Here is a 22,190-nt window from a genome sequence, read left to right on the forward strand (position 1 = left end):
ATTCTCAAATTTGGGTTGGGAGCTGGGTCTAAACTACGCAAGCTATGATGACTTTCACCTTGATAGTTTAACGCGGATGTATACCGAAGACTATAGAAAATGGTCGCGCGTTTAAGTCTCCTCCGCCAAAACACAGACGGGATCGCGTCGTCCTCCATTCATAAAAACCGAATCTACTATAGCGAAATGCCACGTAAATTCGTCGTTTTTTGGATTCATAAATCAAATGTTGGTCAGTCACTTAATTCAAATCGCGATATGGACTAGTGTATGTGAAAACTGAAATGCAAAAAGACCGTTTTAATATGAATCCGATATGTTCCGTTTGCCTAGCTGTATGTATGCATTGCGGAGACGAGCTTTTACTACACGCATACTGAAACACACGTGACGCTCCCGGTAATTTTTGGCATTTTCATCTCACATGAACAGATAAACTCAATCTCCCAAACTGCTGTGAGTGTCACTTTTACCGTTTCATTTGAGAAAACTAGCATCATATCATACTGTATGACACAGAAACTTCACGGCAACCTGTCAAAATAAAAGTACGGTGTAACATGTAATGGGCTGGGTAGGTGTTGACGTTAAAAAAAACACAATCTAATAGGGAGAAAAAATAATTTCAGTGTTAGTTAGTTAGTAAACACAAGTACATCTAATTGAACATAATTTATTTTCATCAACAAATTATAGAACAGCTTTATGAGCTTTATGATCCATTCTCAAAGACTTTACGTCATTATTTGGTTAGCACACATATTCTGAATGCCTTCAGCAGAATTCAAATTAGCCATTTTAATTCTAGATTAATCTAGATTAATTCCAAGATTTAATCTAGATTAATCTAGATTAAAAAAATTAATCTATGCCCACCCCTAATATATATATATATATATATATATATATATATATATATATATATATATATATATATATATATATATATATATATATATATATATTATGGGGAATAAACTAAAGAAATGAATACTTTTAAAATATATTCAAATAGAAAGCAGTTATATTAAAAAGTACAAATATTTCAAAGTTTTACTGTTTTTGCTGTACTAATATATATATGACTTCGAGCTTTTGAATGATAATATATATATTGTTAAAAAATCTTTTTTATTTCAGATAACTGTTGATCTTTGGATCTTTCCAAATACTCAGTTTTTTTAAATATTGATATGATAATAAAAAAAAATGTTTATTGAACAGCAAATCAGTATGGAGTAATGGTGAAAATTTAGCTTTGATCACAGATATAAATTACATTTTAAAATATATATTCAGATAGAAAGCAGTTATTTTAAATAAAATATTTCACTGTATTACTGTTCTTGCTGTATTTTGAAACAAATAAATGCAGGCTTAGTGAGCAGAAGAGAATTCTTTAAAAATCACGAAAAATATGATACTTTTGACAGGTAGTGTAATATTAATATAATCTAGCAATTGTTATATTGTAATAAAGTTGAATGTGTAAGGAATAAAAAACACATTTAATATACATTGTAATAATGTAAGAATGTAAATGCATACATAAAGTACTGTTTAGCTTAAAGAGGTATATCTGTTTGGTGTCCGTTAATTACAAAAATCAAAATTGACTGCTGGTAATGATGTTAAGCTCTCCTAATAATCTCTGATTTTCCTTACAGTGTTAAAAGAGCCCTTCAGTTACAAGACAAAGAAAATGTGAGTTCATTAAATCATAAACACACCGTCAAGCTTCTCTAGCATTGATTTCTAAATCAGAAATAGCTTTTTCATATACTATTAATCAATGTTTATTATTTCATCCCATTTTAAAGTTGAAAAATTGTTTATTTATTAAAAGCACAATAACATAAAGAAATCTAAACCAATGCTTCAACTTAATCTATTTTAGAGCCCAGCTAAGAGGCAAGCACCAAACAGGCACTATTCCCCAATGACCGGAACCCAATTGATGAGTCCCGTGACAAAACCTGCAGGTACTAAAACCCACAGACCAGCTACAGTGTCCTCTTAGTCCTATAAAACTCATATTTCGCCCCCCAGGAGTTTTCATTTTTGATTTTTTCATTGTGAACACAGTAAGATGTGTGTTCTTTTCGCTTTCGGTAATCACCATAAACAATCCCCTGCTCATGTCATGTTGTAGCCTAAATCCTGTACAGTAGGGGTCTCTCGTAATCCAGCGATATTGCATTTAGATTAGCTGTCTGTGTAGCCATTAATAATATCTTTGCTCATGCTGATTTGATAAATTGCTGACATTTAGTGCTTCATCAGCAGGTAATTCCAGAGCAGGTGGGAAGAAAACGAATCCCCCTCAAACAAAAGAGCCCGTGACAGACGCTGAGAGGTAAGGATGTAGAAAAATCCTCTTAAACATGTTGATAATTCATGTAATTTTAATAATAATACTTGCTATTTGATTCAATTTTGGAATGTTTTAATGCTGTTGTTGAGTTACTATTATTAAACTCTCTACTTGATTATATTTTACACAAAGCAGAGTGCCATGAAATTCTATTTTTATGAAGCTACTAACATTGGTGTAACTAGAGCAGTGGAACAGACAGAAATTTCTCCTCATTACTGGATATTTCCTTTGTCCCACTTGGCTGATAGCCATTATGACTGATCAGAATTTAATGACAGGACATGGAGGGAGTTTCATCACGAGCCAAAAGCCTGGTTGATTTACATAGCACTAAAAATAGTTGGATAAGGAGAGTTTAAGAAAAGACCTATTTCCTTTCCAACGCATACTAACACAGAGCTCCGTGTGATCCATCAAGACAAGCATTAGTTTTGAATTTTATAGTGCAGTCATTTAAGAGGAAGCTAGTTAAATATATATAAAAACATCAATAAAGAGAGCGGGCTTATGATTCATTTAAGAAAGTATTCATTTGGGGAGTCAAACCCAAGAGAACTTCTCGTGCAAAATGTAGAAGAGATCTTGAGTGTGATTGGACGACGGCCCTTGTATAAGATTTTGCCAACCTTTTAATATGTCTTCCAATATTTTTAAACGTGTATTAAAAATAAATGAATATCTTATTCTTAGTCAGCTTGTCTTCTCGCAGACTTAGTAAGGATATGGAATATGAACTCGGATTTCAGTGTCCTTATCGAGCTAGAATGTAATATGTTTAATATATTTTGTCAGAGCCTGATTTGCAATTTGAGAATTAAAAAATAATAAATAAAAATCAGTTAATGCATTAATAAAAATGAGCAATGAGCAGTACATTTGTCACAATATTTATTAATCTGTATTAGCAGAAAACTGTTCATCGATCATTCATTTTAGCTCAGGACCATTAAATAATAACAGATAACAACTTTTACTTTTAATTATGTATTATTAAATATTGAAATTAACTAATAAATTCTTTCTAAGAGGGTAACTCTTAACAATAGTTAATGTATTAACTAACATGATCAAACAATGAACAATACATTTATTGCAGTATTTATTAATCTTTGTTCATATTAGTTAGTATGAAAATACAGTGCATTAACTAATGTTAACCAACACAGCTTTTGATTTTAATAATGTATTAGTAAATGTTAAACATTGACACTTACATTAACTAAGATTAATAAATGCTGTAAAAGTATTGTTTATTCTTATTTTACGTTAACTGAAGTAGTTAAAGGAGTAAGTTCACTTTTAGAACAAAAATGTACAGATAATGTACTCACCCCCTTGTCATCCAAGATGTTCATGTCTTTCTTTCTTCATTCGTAAGGATTTTTTTTTGTTTGTTTTTTGAGTAAAACATTTCAGGATTTCTCTCCATATAATGGACTTCTATGGTGCCCCCGAGTTTGAACTTTCAAAATGCAGTTTCAAAGGGGTCTAAACGATCACAGCTGAGAAAAGAAAGGTCTTATCTAGCAAAATGATATGTTATTTTCTAAAAAAAAAAAAAAAATTACAATTCATATAATTTTAACCTGAAAATGCTCATCTTATCTAGCTCGGCGAGGCGAGACGAGACGAGAGTTTGAGATTAAAAAGTATAGAAGTTGTAAATGTTTTTAGAAAATAACCGTTTCGGTAGATAAGATTCTTTCTCAGCTGGGATCGTTTAGAGCCCTTGGAAGCTGCATTTAAACTGCATTTCGGAAGTTCAAACTCGGGGGCACCATAGAAGTCCATTATATGGAGAGAAATCCTGAAATGTTTTCCTCAGAAAACACCATTTCTTTACGACTGAAGAAAGAAAGACATGAACATCTTGGATGACAAGGGGGTGAGTACATTATCTGTACATTTTAGTTCTGAAAGTGAACTACTCCTTTAACTAATGTTAACTAATAAACCTTATTGTAAAGTGTTTTCATTGTTAGTTAATGTAGTTCACTAATAAAAGTGGTTTCAAATTAGTTTTTTGTGTGTTTTATATAACTTTTAACACCTTTTCCTCCTCAGAATTCCGTTCCTCAGGTCTAAGGTGAAAAAATCATTCAAGGACCTCATGAAATACAGACAACAGCTGGAAACATTAGTGGTATGTGGATCCGATAGTAAGAAACCCACTGTGTATCGTTTTGTAGTATGTGGACTAAAGGATTTATTCTAGATTGGCCAACTAAACCACTAAACTAAGACTAGATCAGAGTCTGAACCACCTTAGAGATTGAGAGGCTTTAGTGGTTGGCTAATACGCCTCTTCTAAATTATTATATTTGGTGTCTCAATCCTGATTATGTGGTACAGACTTGACTAGGCCAAGCTTATTTTGTATGTGATGCCAGCTAATTTAGATTGCACACAATGTCATATGTGACCCTGGACCACAAAACCAGTCTTAAGTCGCTGGGGTATATTTGTAGCAATAGCCAAAAATACATTGCATGGGTCAAAATTTTTGATTTTTTTTTATGCCAAAAATCATTAAGAAATTAAGTAAAGATCATGTTCCATGAAGATTTTTTGTAAAATTCCTACTGTAAACATATCAAAATGTAATTTTTGATTTGTAATATGCATTAAGAACCTAATTTGGACAACTTTAAAGGTGATTTTCTCAGTCTTTTTGATTTTTTTGCATTCTCAGATTTCTGATTTCAAATAGATGCATCTCAGTCAAATATTGTCCTATCCTAACAAACCATACATCAATAGAAAGCTTATTTATTGAGCTTTCATATGATGTATAAATCTCAGCTTTCCATTGATATATGGTTTGTTAGGATAAGACTATATTTGGTCGAGATACTGCTTTTTGAAAAACTAGAATCTGAGGGTGCAAAAAATCTCAATATGGGAAAATCGCCTTTAAAGTTGTCAAGATGAAGGTCTTAGTATTGCAAATTACTAAGCAAAAGTTAAGTTTTATTATGTTTACAGTAGGAAATGTACAGACTATCTTCATGAAACATGATCGATAATTTTGACCCATACAATGTTTTTTGGCTATTGCTACAAATATACCAGCTTAAGACTGGTTTTGTGGTCCAGGGTCACACATGTAATGCGGTATTGTTCTTATATGAATGTTTGTTTGTAGCCAGTAGAGGGCAGTAGTGAGCTGAGGAGTCTCTTGCTGATGAGTCCTGCTGATCTACAAACTGAACTCAAGAGACATGAGAATCTGTGTGAGTCCTTGCTCTTTCCTGCTGTAATGCATTAACTGCATAATGCATGGAAATAAAATGGTTCACTTTCTCAAGGTCACTTTATAGACGTTGTTTAAACAGTTTATTTGCTATTATGAGTATTGGCTATCAAATCTAGCTGTGTGTGAAACATAAAACTGAATTCTTTGCTTTCCAGGTGCTAAAATTGCATCTTGTGCACATAGAGCAGACACAAACAAGGGCCATTTCCAAGGTGAGTGAATTTGGGAATCAAATGAATGTTTAGAATTGAATTTAAAAGCATGAATGATAAGACTTATCTTAAGTGGATATCCATTTTTAGTAATTCTGTCAGATCAGATCATCAGTCAGTACAGAATTAGTTATGTTTTAAACCTTGAATGATTCCTTATCACAACACAGTCTTTGTTAGACTCTGACTGACACAAGGATAAGTTATGTGCCATACTGAATTGATTCCACTTACAGTATTGTGACCCTACTGCTGCTTTGCTTAAAGAGCATGAGAAAGAAAACATTTTGTGTTCCACTTATATGTGAGTCTTGATTGATTTCAAGCACTAGCACAAGTTCTGGTCACATGGGAGCTTTGAATAGCCATTTACGAGATTTGGTTTGTCAATGCGGCGTGTTCATAGACATAGCCTCGATCGCTTCGTAAATAAAAGGTTCTCTTTTTCTAAGAAAAATATTTCATTTTCCTAACACAAACAAGCCAGAACTCCTCTTCATGGGACAGAATTAATTAGATTATTTCAAGCACACATTCAGCCCCCAGCAAAGCTGCACTTGTGATTCAATCGCACAATGGTGATTTGTTGCAACTCAATGGTTGGATTGTGATGAAGTTCAGCATGTTTTTAAGATAAGGTCGCCTGAAATTGTTTTAATTAGTCACACTCGAGGACCTCTGCGTATATTTTGCTTGTAGCTCGACACCAAAGGAATGTCACAATCTTGATCACATGGTGGAGCATGAAATATATCAATGTAGGGAACATCAACAACAACACTACAGAGTGTTTTTACATTTACATCCCTAGAAAGAAAATCAACCCTTTGCTGATTTAAGACATTATAACACACTGAGATGACAAAAAGCCATTATGTAAAATTATGTAAAGATTACGTAAAATTACAACCGATCAAACCAATTTTTATGCTTTAGCTATTATCTTATATTACTTCTTATTGTACAATTTAGACATTTATTATATTACAAAAGCTTTCTCTTTCAACCCAGTATGTACAAAAAAATAATAAACTAACTGGAAATCACCAAATCAGCGTATTAAATTGGTTTATAAAGGATCATATGACATTCAATGTATTAAAATAGATATATTATATTATTGTGCAGTTTAGATATTTATAATCTTACAAAATAACATTTCTCTTTAACAATGAATCCTGAAAACAAAAAGTACCACAGTATGCAAAATAAATTACTATTATTATTATTATTAAAATGATTTATAAAGGATCATGTGACACTGAAGACTGGAGTAATGGCTGCTGAAAATCAAACTTAGCATCACAAGAATAAATGCATTTAAAACAATATTAGAATAGATATTATATTATATTGTATTATATTATTAACTAAATTATATTATATTACTACTTGCTATTGTACAGTTTAGACATTTATAATATTACAACAGATTTCACTTTGAAATAAATACTGTTCTTTTTACATTTCTCTTCAACAAAGAATCCTGAAAACAAAAAGTAGCACAGTATGCAAAAAAAAAAAAAAAAAGAGAAAAAAAGATACTAATTGGAAATCACCAGCTCGGCATATTAAAATGATTTACAATGGATCATGTGACACTGAAGACTGGTGTAATGGCTGCTGAAAATTCAGCTTGCATCGCAAGAATAATTTCTTTTTAAAATATATTAAAATAGATATATTATATTATAAAAAATTCAGCTTTACCATTATAAGAATAGATGCATTTTAAAATATATTAAAATAAATAAATATATTATATTATATTATATTGCTATTTTTAATTGTACAGTTTAGACAAAAGATTAATAATCTTACAAAAGATTTCTCTTTCAAATAAATACATAAAAAAACATTAAAATGATTTATACAGGATCATGTGAAAGCTGAAAATTCAGCTTTGCATCACAAGAATAATGCATTCAAAAATATATTAAAATAGATATATTATATTATAAAAAATTCAGCTTTACCATTATAAGAATAGATGCATTTTAAAATATATTAAAATAAATAAATATATTATATTATATTATATTGCTATTTTTAATTGTACAGTTTAGACAAAAGATTAATAATCTTACAAAAGATTTCTCTTTCAAATAAATACATTTAAAAAAAAACATTAAAATGATTTATACAGGATCATGTGAAAGCTGAAAATTCAGCTTTGCATCACAAGAATAATGCATTCAAAAATACATTAAAATAGATATATTATAAAAAATTCAGGTTTACCATTATAAGAATAGATGCATTTTAAAATATATTAAAATAAATAATTATATTATATTGCTATTTTTAATTGTACAGTTTAGACAAAAGATTTAATAATCTTACAAAAGATTTCTCTTTCAAATAAATACATAAAAAAAAACATTAAAATGATTTATACAGGATCATGTGAAACTGAAGACTTGCGTGATGGCTGCTGAAAATTCAGCTTTGCATCACAAGAATAATGCGTTCAAAAATATATTAAAATAGATATATTATTATATAACTACCTATTACTGTAAAGTTTAGATGTTTATATTGTTACAAAATATTTCTCTTTTAAATAAATACTGTTCTTCACTAAAGACTAGAGTAATGGCTGCTGAAATGTCAGATTTACCATCACAAGAATAGATATATTATATCAACATCATGTATCAACATTATAATTAAAAAATTATTTTTCTGTCTTTTGTTATTATGAAAGACCTTTTCCTGGCCTTCTCTGTGTTGGAGTTGTGAATTAGATTGGTGTGACGAAATCAAATTACTTGTCTCCAGGAAAAGATTGTGATTGCCCATGAAAACAAACATTTTCACAGAAACGCAGCTAAATACGGAGCGTTTCAGTAAGCAGACTTCAGTTATCAAACTGAGCATCAGAGTATGTCCTGTATAAATAATGCGTTTCGTTCCAGTGAGGTTTTTCTCATTATCTCGTTGTAGTGGGGTTTGAAGTCAAAGCTTGAAATTACCTCAAGATCCTTAATTTGTGTTCATAAGTACAACATTCACAACTAGGCCAGAACTATTTTTGCAGCAGCGTCATTAAGCTTTAAATAAATGATACTTCAAGACAAATTATAACCACAGTTAATAAACATACTATATGTAAGTAGTTGAAGATCTTGTAGTTACAGCTCCCTTGGGACATCATTAGATCCTGGCACAGATCTCTAATACCCTGGATTTCATAGAGACACATCATTGCTATTAGAGTTCTCAAACACACAGTGTCACTTGAGCCGTACAGGAGCTGGTGCGGATGACATATGATGGCGAGGATATGACACTACTCGTGTAAAAGCAAGCTGAGCACCAGGCAGCGTGATACCGCCAAGACAGCTGAGAAAATCCACAAGGATATTTTAACTTTGACAGGCAAACCGCTGAATCCACGTCCCTAACAGAAGCCCCTTCATCTAATGGCTTCCCAAAACATAACCTTGGGAGAAAGGGCACCTCAGAAGCAAGATGTTTACGTTGAAACTGACTTTTCCCGAGCATTCTAGAAAGGCCATCCCTCCTAAACAATCAGACCAGCTGTAAATTTTCTGGCTTATTCAGGCATTACCAAGTCCCGAGCTTCACGCTACGTGTTGCTGATGAGCGCAAGATGGAAAAAGAGAGAGCGCAATAATTCTGAGGCAAGTTTGTCGCCTGGACCGAGGGTATTGATTATTTCTGTGTGGCGAGAGATTTGGAAAATTCAATTAAAGGAGCTGAGCAAAGGATTCATAAATCGGCCCCTGCCTCCACCTCTTCTACGCCCATACGGAGACATTGTTATGTTCTAAATCAATGTTGCACTTCACAATATATTTTCTTTGGAGCATGAAAATAAATAACATTTAAACAGTTCTGCTTACCGCTGAAACAAATTTTATCTTCACCGAAGTCCTCTCTGTCTTCGCGCGGCGGCCCCCCGTGCACATCAGCAGATGCGGTAACGCATTTTTATGGCGAGTTTTCCATAAGAAAATCCTATATAATATGAATTTTGCGATGACAAAATGAGAAGGAAGGGGACGGATCAGCAGTATAAAAATTGATCAGACCGCAGATGGGGTCGAGCCGTGGGAGATTTGTAAGACAGCCTTAATAGACTGTATTAAAAATTCCTTAAAATGTAATAAAATAAATAGGTTTTTGGTTCTTGGCCGGGACGGGGTCACAGACCCTGCTAATACCACATCAATCCTGGCCTGCTGAAGGATAAATGGGGTCTGTTTGGGGAACATTTGAGTCTTTTTGATGGAAAACACCAGCACAATTAAAGGCCCGCTGTATATTAGAGGGCTTTGGGTGGGGAGCAACTCTTCAGCATGTGTTGTGTTGCTCTCTGATCCGAACGCCTGTTTTGTCCACACACGTCCTGCAGGAGTATGAGATGCATTTCGTCAATGCATTCAGAGGCATTTCGGATGATTTGCATTTAGATCATCTAGCAGCTCTGGCAGCTGCAGCAGTTTACAAAATCTATGACTGATAGATGGATGGATTTACCTGATAGGTTACACGTGCACGTGTCTCATTCATGTATTCACAAAATGATCTAGTCTCTTAAGCTAGATAAAGTGTGTGCTAATCTATCTGTGTTGCTTTCACAGGGTTGAAACAGACTGGCAGCTCTTTTGAATTTCTGAAGGCAGTCTTAAGGTAGTTTTTTTTTTATCCTACCTGGGTTTTTCTTGTAAAAGCTAGGCACATTACAGAGATTTTTAGTAGTGTAGAGCAGTGGTTCTCAACTGGTTTGGCCATGGGACCCACATTTTCACATGGTCATCAAGCCGCGACCCAAATTTTTAAGAAACTATAATATAATTTTAGGAATTATAATTAATTTGTATTTATTTGTTAACATACACAAGTATTGACAGATAAATCATAAGAAAATCACCAAGACTTACAAATAAACAATATTTTATTGCTGTCATTTAACAAAATGTTTCAAATTATAGAAATATTACTTGCGTTTCGACATACTTGCTGCTATAATTAAATGAAATTTCACATGTCAAACGGGTATGGTTGTCGCGCGCGCATTTAAAAATAAAAGTCCGGTATAAGCAAAATAAGTAAAAAATTAAACTTTTGTTGTTTTTTTGACCACACACTCCGCGACCCACTTTTGGGTCCCGACCCACCAGTTGAGAAACACTGGTGTAGAGTAATTAGTAGTGTTTTTATACAGAAGGGTGGGCTGTGACCCTTTACATCCTAGCAACCTCCCAGAACCCTCTTGTAACATGCTAGAACGCTTTAGCAAACACATAGCAACATACATGCAACCATTGGGGCAGAGATTTGATCTCTCAAACCTTCTAATACATAAAAATACAGTTGAATTATGCTTAATTTTACAAGTTTGATACTTTTGGAGTGATTTCACAGAACTACTAAATAGGATAATTTCATGCATTTCTTTTATTGACCAAAAAAACTATAATTTTATTATATTTTTTGGCTTTAATTTTAGACAAATTACACAATTGTTCACAAGTCTATGGTTATTAAAAAAATGAAAGAAATGAATAATCATTCAGCAAGGATACATCAAACTAATTAAAAGTGACAGTGAATACATTAATATTACAAAATATTTCTGTATAAAAAGAAAATGAAGACATTTTTATATTTAGTATAAAATTTTCATCTTTGATAGTAGTAGTAGTAATAATAATAATAATTTGTTTTTTTTTTAACATTAAATCTGAATACTAGAATGATTTCTGAAGGATAATGTGACCTTGAAGACTGTGTAATGGTTGCCGAAAATTTAGCTTTTCCATCACATGAATAAATTACATTTTAAAATATTAAAGAAGAAAACAGTAGATTTAAATTGTAATAATATTTCACAATATTACAGTTTTTACTGTATTTTGATTAAAAACATGCATCCTTGGTGAACATAAAATATTTTTACTGACCACAAGCTTTTGTACTGTAATGTAATTCTATCAATCTATTTAATCTCAGTCCTAAATATTAATTTATAGAAACAGTCATTTTAAGTTGTAAGAATATTTTTACAATATTGCCGTTTTTACTGTATTTTTGAATTAATACATGCATCAATAAAAGATTTTTACTGACCACAAACTTTTCTACTGTAATGTAATACTATTAATCTGTTTGTTCTCAGTCCTAAATATACATTTATAGAAAATAGTCATTTTAATTATAAGAATATTTCACAATATTACAGTTTTTACTGTATTTTTATTAAATACATGCATCCTTGGTAAACATAAAAGATTTTCACTGACCCCAAAATATTTAACTGTAATGTACTTCTATCAATCCATTTAGTCTTAGTCCTAAATATTAATTTATAGAAAACATTAACTTTAAATTGTATTTTTTTTTCCAAAATATTAGTTTATACTGTATTTTTGATTAAATACATGCATCCTCGGTGAACATAAAAGATTTTTACTGACCCTAACCTTTTATACTGTAATGTAATTCTATCAATCTATTTAATCTCAGTCCTAAAAATACATTTATGGAAAATAGTCATTTTAATTGTAAGAATATTTCACAATATTACAGTTTTTACTGTATTTTTGATGAAATACATGCATCCTTAGTGAACATAAAGATTTTTTACTGACCACAAACATTTGTAATGTAATGTAATTCTACCAATCTATTTAATCTCAGTCCTAAGTATTAATTTTTAGTAAACATTCATTTTTAAATTCTAAGAATATTTCACAATATTAGTTTTTACTGTATTTTTGATTAAATACATGCATCCTCGGTGAACATAAAAGATTTTTACTGACCCTAACCTTTTGTACTGTAATGTAATTCTATCAATCTATTTAATCTCAGTCCTAAATATTGATTAATATAAAACAGTGATTTTAAATTGAAAGAATATTTCACAATATTACAGTTTTTACTGGATTTTTTAATTAAATACATGCATCCTTGGTGAACATAGAAGATTCTTACTGACCACAAACTTTTGAACTGTAATGTAATTCTATCAATCTATTTATTCTCAGTCCTAAATATAAATTTATAGAAAACAGTCATTTTAAATTATAAGAATATTTGACAGTATTAAGATTTTTACTGTGTCATTGATTAAATACATGCATCCTTGGTGAACATAAAAGATTTTTACTGACCACAAACACTTGTACTGTAATGCAATTCTATCAATCTATTTAATCTCAGTCCTAAATATTAATGTAATAGACATAGTATATTGTAATATGCCACAGACTTCTACACGCAAAATGCTTTTTTTTTGTGTGTGTTCGCATATAATTCTGTGCACAGTCGCAAATGGAACGCTTCTCGTTTTGGCAGAGCCGCAGCTCTCTGTCAGCGTGTTTGATGTACACTGAACATCCTGTCAGTCCGAAAGCGGCGAGATGTCTGAAGAGGCTGTCAGTCTTTCCGGCGTAGTCAAAATGAGACAGCGCTTCCGACACCTTGCCATCCCATTTCAGACACATTTACATTGAATCTATTCTCTGAAAGGTTTCACCCCACCTTTCATGGGGAATCTGACAAAATGTTGATTCTACAATACACGGTGTGCTGCGTCGCTGCAAAAATAGTGTTCTTACTGCTGGCATACAGTCCCATTAGGCCTGATACAAAGAGAAACATATGCATACACACACATATATATTTGAGAAAGCAACAAAAGATGTTGGAAACTACACAAGCACAGATATACAGAAGGGAAGAGTATTCATTGTGGATCTGTCTCTTTATTTTGGCAGCCGCTGAGGGATCATTTCTCGATGTGCGACATGAGCGGCAGCTGGTGCCCGCACAAGGTGGATCACGTAACTCTCTCTTTATCACTTCTAGAGGCTGTCTGAAGGACAAAAGCTTAAGCTGACCTAAGAAAACATACATTTGTCACACTTACAGTTGAGAAGAAGAACAAGAACAACATTTCTGGAATTCTGGAATGGTTAATATTAGCACCATCCATTAAAATTATATCAAGCGCTTCGGTATTGTGGGTTCCTGTTTGTTCTAGAGTATGCCGAGTAAGACAGTCAAACCAAAACCTGTTCATTCTCTTCTCATTCTGTGTATGTGTGTGTGTGTGTGTGTGTGTGTGTGGAAGCAGACCTCGCACAGGCTGTAACACACTAGCCCCTTTGTGACCTGATAACATTTATAGTTGTAATGGATTTTTTTTAATGGCCGTCATTAACTCGCACAAAGAGGGGTGAAAAAGATTGCTTGTACTTTTTCCCCTTGATATTTCAGCTTTACAGCATTATGTTCTGATATGTCTCCTTCCATCATTTTTGTTTTACAGCTCGTGAAGTTGAAGCGTTTTAATGCATAGCTTTAATACTAGCCTCATGTCTTCAGTGCCACTGCCAAGATTATTTCACTGTACTAATGAATATTTTTCTTCATTTACTACTACAGATAAATAAAATTTGTAGCTTATTAGTTAATTTGATGTGAACTTTTGTTTAGAGCTACATGATTTAAAAAAAAATGTAGTAAATAGCAAACTTAGAGCTTTAAAAAAATTGCTTTTTATATTTAAATTTTAAAGGCTTTTTAAATCAATCAATCGCAGTTTAGATTTTTTGGTAACACTATAGAATATGGTTCATTAGTTAACATTAGTTAACGTGAACTAAGAATAAACAATACTTCTATAGCATTTATTAATCTTAGTTAATTTCAGCATTTACTAATGCATTATTAAAATCACAAGTTGTGTTTGTTAACATTAGTTAATGCACTGTGAACTAACATGAACAATGAACGACTGATACATTTTTTATTAACTAACGTCAACAAAGATTAATAAATAGTGTAATTAATGTGTTGTTCAATCAAGTTAATACATTAACTAATTTTAACAAATGCCACCTTGTTGTAAAATGTTACCGTTTTTCTTTTTTTTTCCAAATTGTGCAAGACTAATTTTTGTTCATTGTTGGGTCATTTGAAAACACTGGAGACGCTTTCATTTGGTACAAAACCATTTAATGACGTATCAAAAATGTAAAAATAATGGCCTAACGGCTTGGTCATTTACACAATACCAATATCCCACTAACTGAATTTGTCTGGAAGGCAAACAAGTGAGAGAAAGTCTGGCAAAACTGTATCTCCTTTCATTGAATTCGCTCTTCTTGACTTAAGCAAGATCCCTAAACCTCATTAAGAGGAAATTGAATTTTCCCAAACTATTCCCATCCTGTTCTATTCTAACCGAAGGGATTGTTCTTTCCTTTCGCCATCATCCTGGCTGTAGTTCTTCCTTTGACAACCAACCTCTTTGAAGACATATTTCAGTTTGTTTTCTTCTGACTCTTTTTCCTCTGCGGCTCCATCAACTGGATCAGGTTGAAATATACGACGAAGCCCAGAAAGTGTAGAAAGGAGAAGACTGAGACCAGCACTGGAAACAGATCGGGAAACTTAGCCGGAGGCTCAAACCACACACTCGTAAAGCTCAACCCTGCCATGGCCACCAGTGAAAACCAGAACTGTAAAATACAAAGTGACAAAACTTATTACAAGAAGAAGCACCAAGACAAAGTTCATTAGTCCAGTCAAGTGCTCGGCACGTCACGGATCCTAGTAACTTGATGTTTATTTTCCACCCTGTTTCAGGAAAGTGAGTCGAGGTATAAACATTAACATGTCTATTTACGACAGACAGAGTGAAGGATCAGTGGAAGTGCTGGTGTGAGCAACACGACTCCCCAATGAAACACTACCTTCATCGTAGGGCCCCCTTATTTATGTCTCTTGTGTAAATAAATATATCTAGGCAAACCTGTGTTAATGACTCACGCTACACAAATAGCACACCTCCTGGTCTCGAACATTCACGCAAGGAGCTGTTGAAACGTTCAGTCCTCAAAAGCGCTAGGAAGAGCATGGGGTCAAGCTAATGTGAAAGTTATGGGCCGTTCAGGTGGGCCAGTGCGCTTAACTGACTTCTTCATAAGCATCGATGTCATTAACATCAGTGGTGTGGAGTAACGGGCCGTGACGTCGGTGTTAACTTACTTTCCATTTAATGATCCGACTGAGGTTGAGTTTAGGCAGCCAGTGTTGAGTGAGTTGGCGATAAAGGCCAAGTCTGAGCTCGTCCTCTGTACTTCTCTCTAAAGCAGAGAGCAGATACAAACTCAGAAAGAGGAACGCCAGTGAGGTCACCACGTAAGGCAACAGCAAACCGTCCTTCACCAGAAGGGGAAGCATGCTGTTGAAAACAAAAAACACAGGTTTAGTTTTTTGAGAAAACTTTAATAGCTCTTTCCCTGCCATTGAAAAAAATCTTCCATGTTTTCACTAGTGTACGGTTGGAGGCGCTATTACGCATCTTCTCAAAGAGTACTGAATGTCTGGCTCAAAACATGGCAAGGAAAAAGCAGAAACAAACAATTGCATATGTAAGTGGATACATATATAAAACATGGCCATTGAGCATTAAACAGCATGTCAAAACTGCTTAACGTTATAGAATAAAATGACCAGGAAGTGGTATAGGACCATGCAAGCTTTGGATGTGATGATGGAAGCAATCTATTTCATCTACGTTTTGATCAATGTTCTGAATCTGAACCAGACATAGTCTTTTACAAAAACAAGATTTTCTCAGCTTTTTGGTTCAAAATGTTGCTTTTTTTCATGAAATGTACCCACATTCAAGTGTTTGTTTAAAAGCGAAGGCTCTGTTCTTGTTTTGACTCATTTCTTGTTCAGATATTCATGCAACAAAATATTCTGGGTGCCATTAAGCTTTCATGAAAATGCTCAAAAATGCTGATGAGGTAAAGGTGAACTTAAAGGAGTAGTCCACTTTCAGAACAACAATTTACAGATAATTTACTCACCCCCCTGTCATCCAAGATATTTATGTCTTTTTTTCTTCAGTCGTCAAGAAATTATGTTTTTTTGAGATAAACATTTCTGGAAATTTCTCCATATAATGGACTTAAATGGTGCCCCAATTTTTGAATCTTCAAAATACCGTTTAAATGCAGCTTCAAATGGCTGTAAACAATCCCAGCCGACGAAAAAGGGTCTTGACTACCGAAACGTTCGGTCATTTTCTTAGAAAAATATATTTTTACATAGCTTTTAAGCACTGAAACTCGTCCAGCACTAGGGCTTGTAGTGCGCGTTCCCGACTTTACGTACTGCGTCCACCGTGCTCTGCAATGCAGCGAATGCTTGAAGCAGTCCCATCACTTTACTCGCCGATTGTTTGTAACAGTGGAACAGATGTGGTCCAGTCGTGACAGCACTGAGATTCCTGCTCCGCTGGAAATGGCTGGCATTTTCCACACTTGCACCACCATCTCGTCTCGTTTGAACGCGGTCTGCCCGAGGCTTGTGTCGCCGCCGCCGCAGTATTCTCTCTCTGACAGAGTTCATCGTCTGTGTATTCCAGCTCAAAAAGGTAGGAAACGGTGAAAAACTCCATCTCATGTGCTCCTCTAGGGCTGGACAATATATCGAACGATATTGTGAGGCGCGTTTAGTCAATGAAGCTGGTACTTTGATTAGTAGTAAATCTCCATCACGTGCGTTCCGCTCAGGTTCCGCTGGAGCGGCAGTTAATACACAGAGACGTAAATCTCTGACAAGCTACGCCATATCGCGCTCACAATATCGTTCGATATATTGTCCAGCCCTATGCTCCTCCAGCTTCAAAGTCGTCCAACATCGTTGTACTTTATGTTGTACCTTGTTGCTAAAGAGTATTTGATTGCGTTGCACTTCTCTCTTCTCAAGTACGCTTTGTAAACACTGGGTCTGTAGTTTCGCATACGTCACGCGTGACCTTTCGACATGAGTACGTAAAGTCGGGAACGTGCACTACAAGCCCTAGTGCTAGACGAGTTTCAGTGCTTAAAAGGTATATAAAAATATATTTTTCTAAGAAAATGACCGAACGTTTCAGTAGACAAGACGCTTCTTCGTCGGCTGGGATTGTTTACAGCCATTTAAACGGCATTTTGAAGATTCAAAAAATCGGGGCACCATTTAAGTCCATTATATGGAGAAATTTCCAGAAATGTTTATCTCAAAAAACATAATTTCTTGACGACTGAAGAAAAAAAAAGACATAAATATCTTGGATGACAAGGGGGTGAGTAAATTATCTGTAAATTGTTGTTCTGAAAGTGAACTACTCCTTTAAAGACCGATGTAGCAATCATCATATACTTGCTACATTCTACAGTCGTGGCCAAAAGTTTTGAGAATGACACAAATATTAGTTTTCACAAAGTTTGCTGCTAAACTGCTTTTAGATCTTTGTTTCAGTTGTTTCTGTGATGTACTGAAATATAATTACAAGCACTTCATACGTTTCAAAGGCTTTTATCGACAATTACATGACATTTATGCAAAGAGTCAGTATTTGCAGTGTTGGCCCTTCTTTTTCAGGACCTCTGCAATTCGACTGGGCATGCTCTCAATCAACTTCTGGGCCAAATCCTGACTGATAGCAACCCATTCTTTCATAATCACTTCTTGGAGTTTGTCAGAATTAGTGGGTTTTTGTTTGTCCACCCGCCTCTTCAGGATTGACCACAAGTTCTCAATGGGATTAAGATCTGGGGAGTTTCCAGGCCATGGACCCAAAATTTCAACGTTTTGGTCCCCGAGCCACTTAGTTATCACTTTTGCCTTATGGCACGGTGCTCCATCGTGCTGGAAAATGCATTGTTCTTCACCAAACTGTTGTTGTTTGTTGGAAGAAGTTGCTGTTGGAGAGTGTTTTGGTACCATTCTTTATTCATGGCTGTGTTTTTGGGCAAAATTGTGAGTGAGCCCACTCCCTTGGATGAGAAGCAACCCCACACATGAATGGTCTCAGGATGCTTTACTGTTGGCATGACACAGAACTGATGGTAGCGCTCACCTTTTCTTCTCCGGACAAGCCTTTTTCCAGATGCCCCAAACAATCGGAAAGAGGCTTCATCGGAGAATATGACTTTGCCCCAGTCCTCAGCAGTCCATTCGCTATACTTTTTTCAAAAGATCAATCTGTCCCTGATGTTTTTTTTTTTGGAGAGAAGTGGCTTCTTTGCTGCCCTTCTTGACACCAGGCTATCTTCCAAAAGTCTTGGCCTCACTGTGCGTGCAGATGTGCTCACACCTGCCTGCTGCCATTCCTGAGCGAGCTCTGCACTGGTGGCACTCCGATCCCGCAGCTGAATCCTCTTTAGGAGACGATCCTGGCGCTTGATGGACTTTCTTGGACGCCCTGAAGCCTTCTTAACAAGAATTGAACCTCTTTCCTTGAAGTTCTTGATGATCCTATAAATTGTTGGTTTAGGTGCAATCTTAGTAGCCACAATATCCTTGCCTGTGAAGCCATTTTTATGCAACACAATGATGGCTGCACGCGTTTCTTTGCAGGTCACCATGGTTAACAATGGAAGAACAATGATTTCAAGCATCACCCTCCTTTAAACATGTCAAGTCTGCCATTCTAACCCAATCAGCCTGACATAATGATCTCCAGCCTTGTGCTCGTCAACATTCTCACCTGAGTTAACAAGACGATTACTGAAATGATCTCAGCAGGTCCTTTAATGACAGCAATGAAATGCAGTGGAAAGTTTTTTCGGGATTAAGTTCATTTTCATGGCAAAGAAGGACTATGCAATTCATCTGATCACTCTTCATAACATTCTGGAGTATATGCAAATTGCTATTATAAAAACTTAAGCAGCAACTTCTCCAATTTCAATATTTATGTAATTCTCAAAACTTTTGGCTACGACTGTATACATATACCGCTGACACCTAGTTGTGTAGATGTAGAATCACGCAAATCTTTTCACTTAGCAAAAATAAACGGGTTTGTATTACAGATTTGCGCAAAACTTTCACGATATTTCATAAAGGTCAATAGGTGCTTTTTTATTACAGATTTGCACAAAACGTTTGCGATGTTTTATAAATGTCGATAAAAAGCTGTTGCAAAATGACAGCATTTCCATTAACTGATGTTATGTGACTAAAACGTAATTTTTTCCTCTCGCGATAACTCATGGCGATGGACTGAAATGACCGCAGCGCACCTGATATAAACGCAAGCATTTACTAGAGTCAAAGAACATATACTGACAAGAAGTGAAAGTCAATAGAACGTTCCATTGCAACAGCGCCGCCCAGTAGCAGCCCTACGCTTCCGCCATTTTGGAGTGAAAGCCACTCGGGAGTCCACTACCTCCATGCTGTCGCTATGGCAAATATCAGCTGCTTTGTTTAAAAAAAAAAGTACTTTAAAGCTAAAATACACAACCTGAACCATGACAACATTTTTAAATATATATTGTTTTACTCCTTTCCGTTTATTTCTTAAGAATTTTTGTATTATATTAGGCTACTTCTGTTAATCATTAAACCATAACTCGTTATTAAAAGGATTTTTGTATGTTTTGTACGTACCCTAACCTTTGTTATTAATGCAATTAAAAAATATGACAACACAAAATAACGTATATTATCAAAAACAGACTTTGTCTTGCATTTATTTTTCGCAAAATCTTTGCTCTAGCATTATAAACGCTGAACTAATACCAAAATATATAATGAAATTAAGGACATGCATCAAAAAATTGGGAATGTTAGACAATAAATATACGACAGGAATATAACAGTAAACTGTTTTTGCAGTATTATCTTATATTAATGTCCGTTAAAGCATGACTAAAAACTCCAAAATTATTTAATTATTTAGTTATGAAAGACACAGCAATCATGTTCTGTAAGATCATCGATATTTGTAGTGTGATCCATGGGTTTAACACGTACAATATAATGTATTAATACAATATATATTTCAGACCTATAATAGTAAATAATAATAGTAATAGTAAATGCATTAAGTTGCATAAAATAAAAATACAGCAGGCTGCCTCAAATGTAATGGTTGGATTCCACAATTGATAACATAAAACATATATAATAATACAATACAACTTTTACTGTAGTAGTCATAACATTTACTGATGACTTAATTTGAGAAATTGTCTATTGCACTTCTGAACTGGCTGTGAAAATTTTGGGTGCGTAAGATATGATGAATTCTAATCCGTAAAATAAATCTAACAGTGTAGAGTGACTTTTTAAGGTCACACACTTCCTCCCTGCAGTCATTGCGTTCTTTTATTTCCACTTTGACTTCTTTTTCATTGTCATTCGGTTTGCTTCTGTGCTGTTGTCCAGTTGGAATTTTCACTCCAGAATGGCGGCCGCGCTACCGAAGCGACACCTAGTGGCTGTTACCAAAACAGCAACAGAGTTTCGCCTCTTGGTATTCTATACTCTTTGCTAGAGTGGCCGTGATCAGCTTCGCAGATTTGTACAGTGTAAATAAGGGGCTATCCAAGCTTTAATGGCAAGACAAGCCTCTTCCAGAATTGTGTAGTCAATGCTTGTGTAAACAGCCACATATGAAGTGTTTTTTTTAGGTTATAGTACATTAAAGAATAATTAGTGATGTGTGTATGTAAGGTGACCTATAAATGCGAAAAAGCTGTTTCCATAGCAGTTTTGCAAAATATTTCTTTTTTGAATTGCCTGAAAAATCGCCTGATGCAAGCGTAAAAACTTTTTTTGCGATATATGGGAGTTTTGTGAAATTGACATGTTTCCATTAGGCATATTTTTAATTTGTGCAATTTGAAGGGTAATAGAAAAACAGTTAATAAAAAACCTATTGTGAATTAATGGCATTTCCATTAACTGATGTTATGCAACTAAAACATAATTTTTTCCTCTTGCGATAAGTCATGGTGACAGATGTATGTAGATTTACGTATATTGCAGACACCGCACTAGCCATTATTTTTAATTGAAGGAGTTGTATGCACGTTTGCTTAATGGTGCTTCTGAAACATGCCACAACATGGCTGGTATAAACACAAGCATTGACTTGAGTGTCCGTGATCAGGTCAGGTGGCTGTGTCGGAGCCGTAATGAGTTGCAGATGTGTGCAGTGTAAATAAGGGGGGAGGTAATAGTACAATTAAAGAATGATCATGTGACCTGTAAATGCGGAAAAACTTTTTAACATTGCAGTTCTGCGATTATATTGCTTTTTCAAATTGCCTGAAAAACCACCTCATGTTACTATAAAACATTTTTTTGTGATATATGGAAGTTTGTTAAATAGGCATTTCCATTGACCATATTTTTGATTCGCAATTTCAATTTGCGTAATTCGACAGCTAATGAAATGGCGATATCACTGAATGTGACGATAAAACTTCGAAAGGCTGCGATTTCATTAAAATAAACACGTGCTGCACATTTCAAATTCAGCTGCTGTACTGCTTTGTTGTACTGCCCTTAC

At 34.4% G+C, this 22,190-nt stretch overlaps 2 protein-coding genes across 2 annotated transcripts in view; one reads left to right on the forward strand and one right to left on the reverse strand.

Moving 5' to 3' along the window:
• Positions 1-14,218, forward strand: part of itgb3bp (integrin subunit beta 3 binding protein) — a 16,424-nt gene extending 2,206 nt beyond the window's left edge. Inside the window, exons 2-9 of the mRNA XM_073852669.1 lie at positions 1,668-1,704; positions 1,898-1,982; positions 2,284-2,356; positions 4,442-4,520; positions 5,523-5,610; positions 5,789-5,845; positions 10,456-10,504; positions 13,597-14,218. Of these exons, the coding sequence (XP_073708770.1) occupies positions 1,668-1,704; positions 1,898-1,982; positions 2,284-2,356; positions 4,442-4,520; positions 5,523-5,610; positions 5,789-5,845; positions 10,456-10,504; positions 13,597-13,603 (475 nt within the window). The 3' untranslated portion in view covers positions 13,604-14,218. The remainder of the gene's footprint in view (positions 1-1,667; positions 1,705-1,897; positions 1,983-2,283; positions 2,357-4,441; positions 4,521-5,522; positions 5,611-5,788; positions 5,846-10,455; positions 10,505-13,596) is intronic.
• Positions 14,219-14,823: 605 nt separating this feature from the next.
• Positions 14,824-22,190, reverse strand: part of alg6 (ALG6 alpha-1,3-glucosyltransferase) — a 35,032-nt gene continuing 27,665 nt past the window's right edge. The window contains exons 13-14 of the mRNA XM_073852267.1: positions 15,875-16,070; positions 14,824-15,345 (exon numbers count right to left, since the gene is read on the reverse strand). Of these exons, the coding sequence (XP_073708368.1) occupies positions 15,148-15,345; positions 15,875-16,070 (394 nt within the window). The 3' untranslated portion in view covers positions 14,824-15,147. The remainder of the gene's footprint in view (positions 15,346-15,874; positions 16,071-22,190) is intronic.

Source organism: Garra rufa, chromosome 12 (genome assembly GCF_049309525.1).
Source record: "Garra rufa chromosome 12, GarRuf1.0, whole genome shotgun sequence".
NCBI lineage: Eukaryota > Metazoa > Chordata > Actinopteri > Cypriniformes > Cyprinidae > Garra > Garra rufa.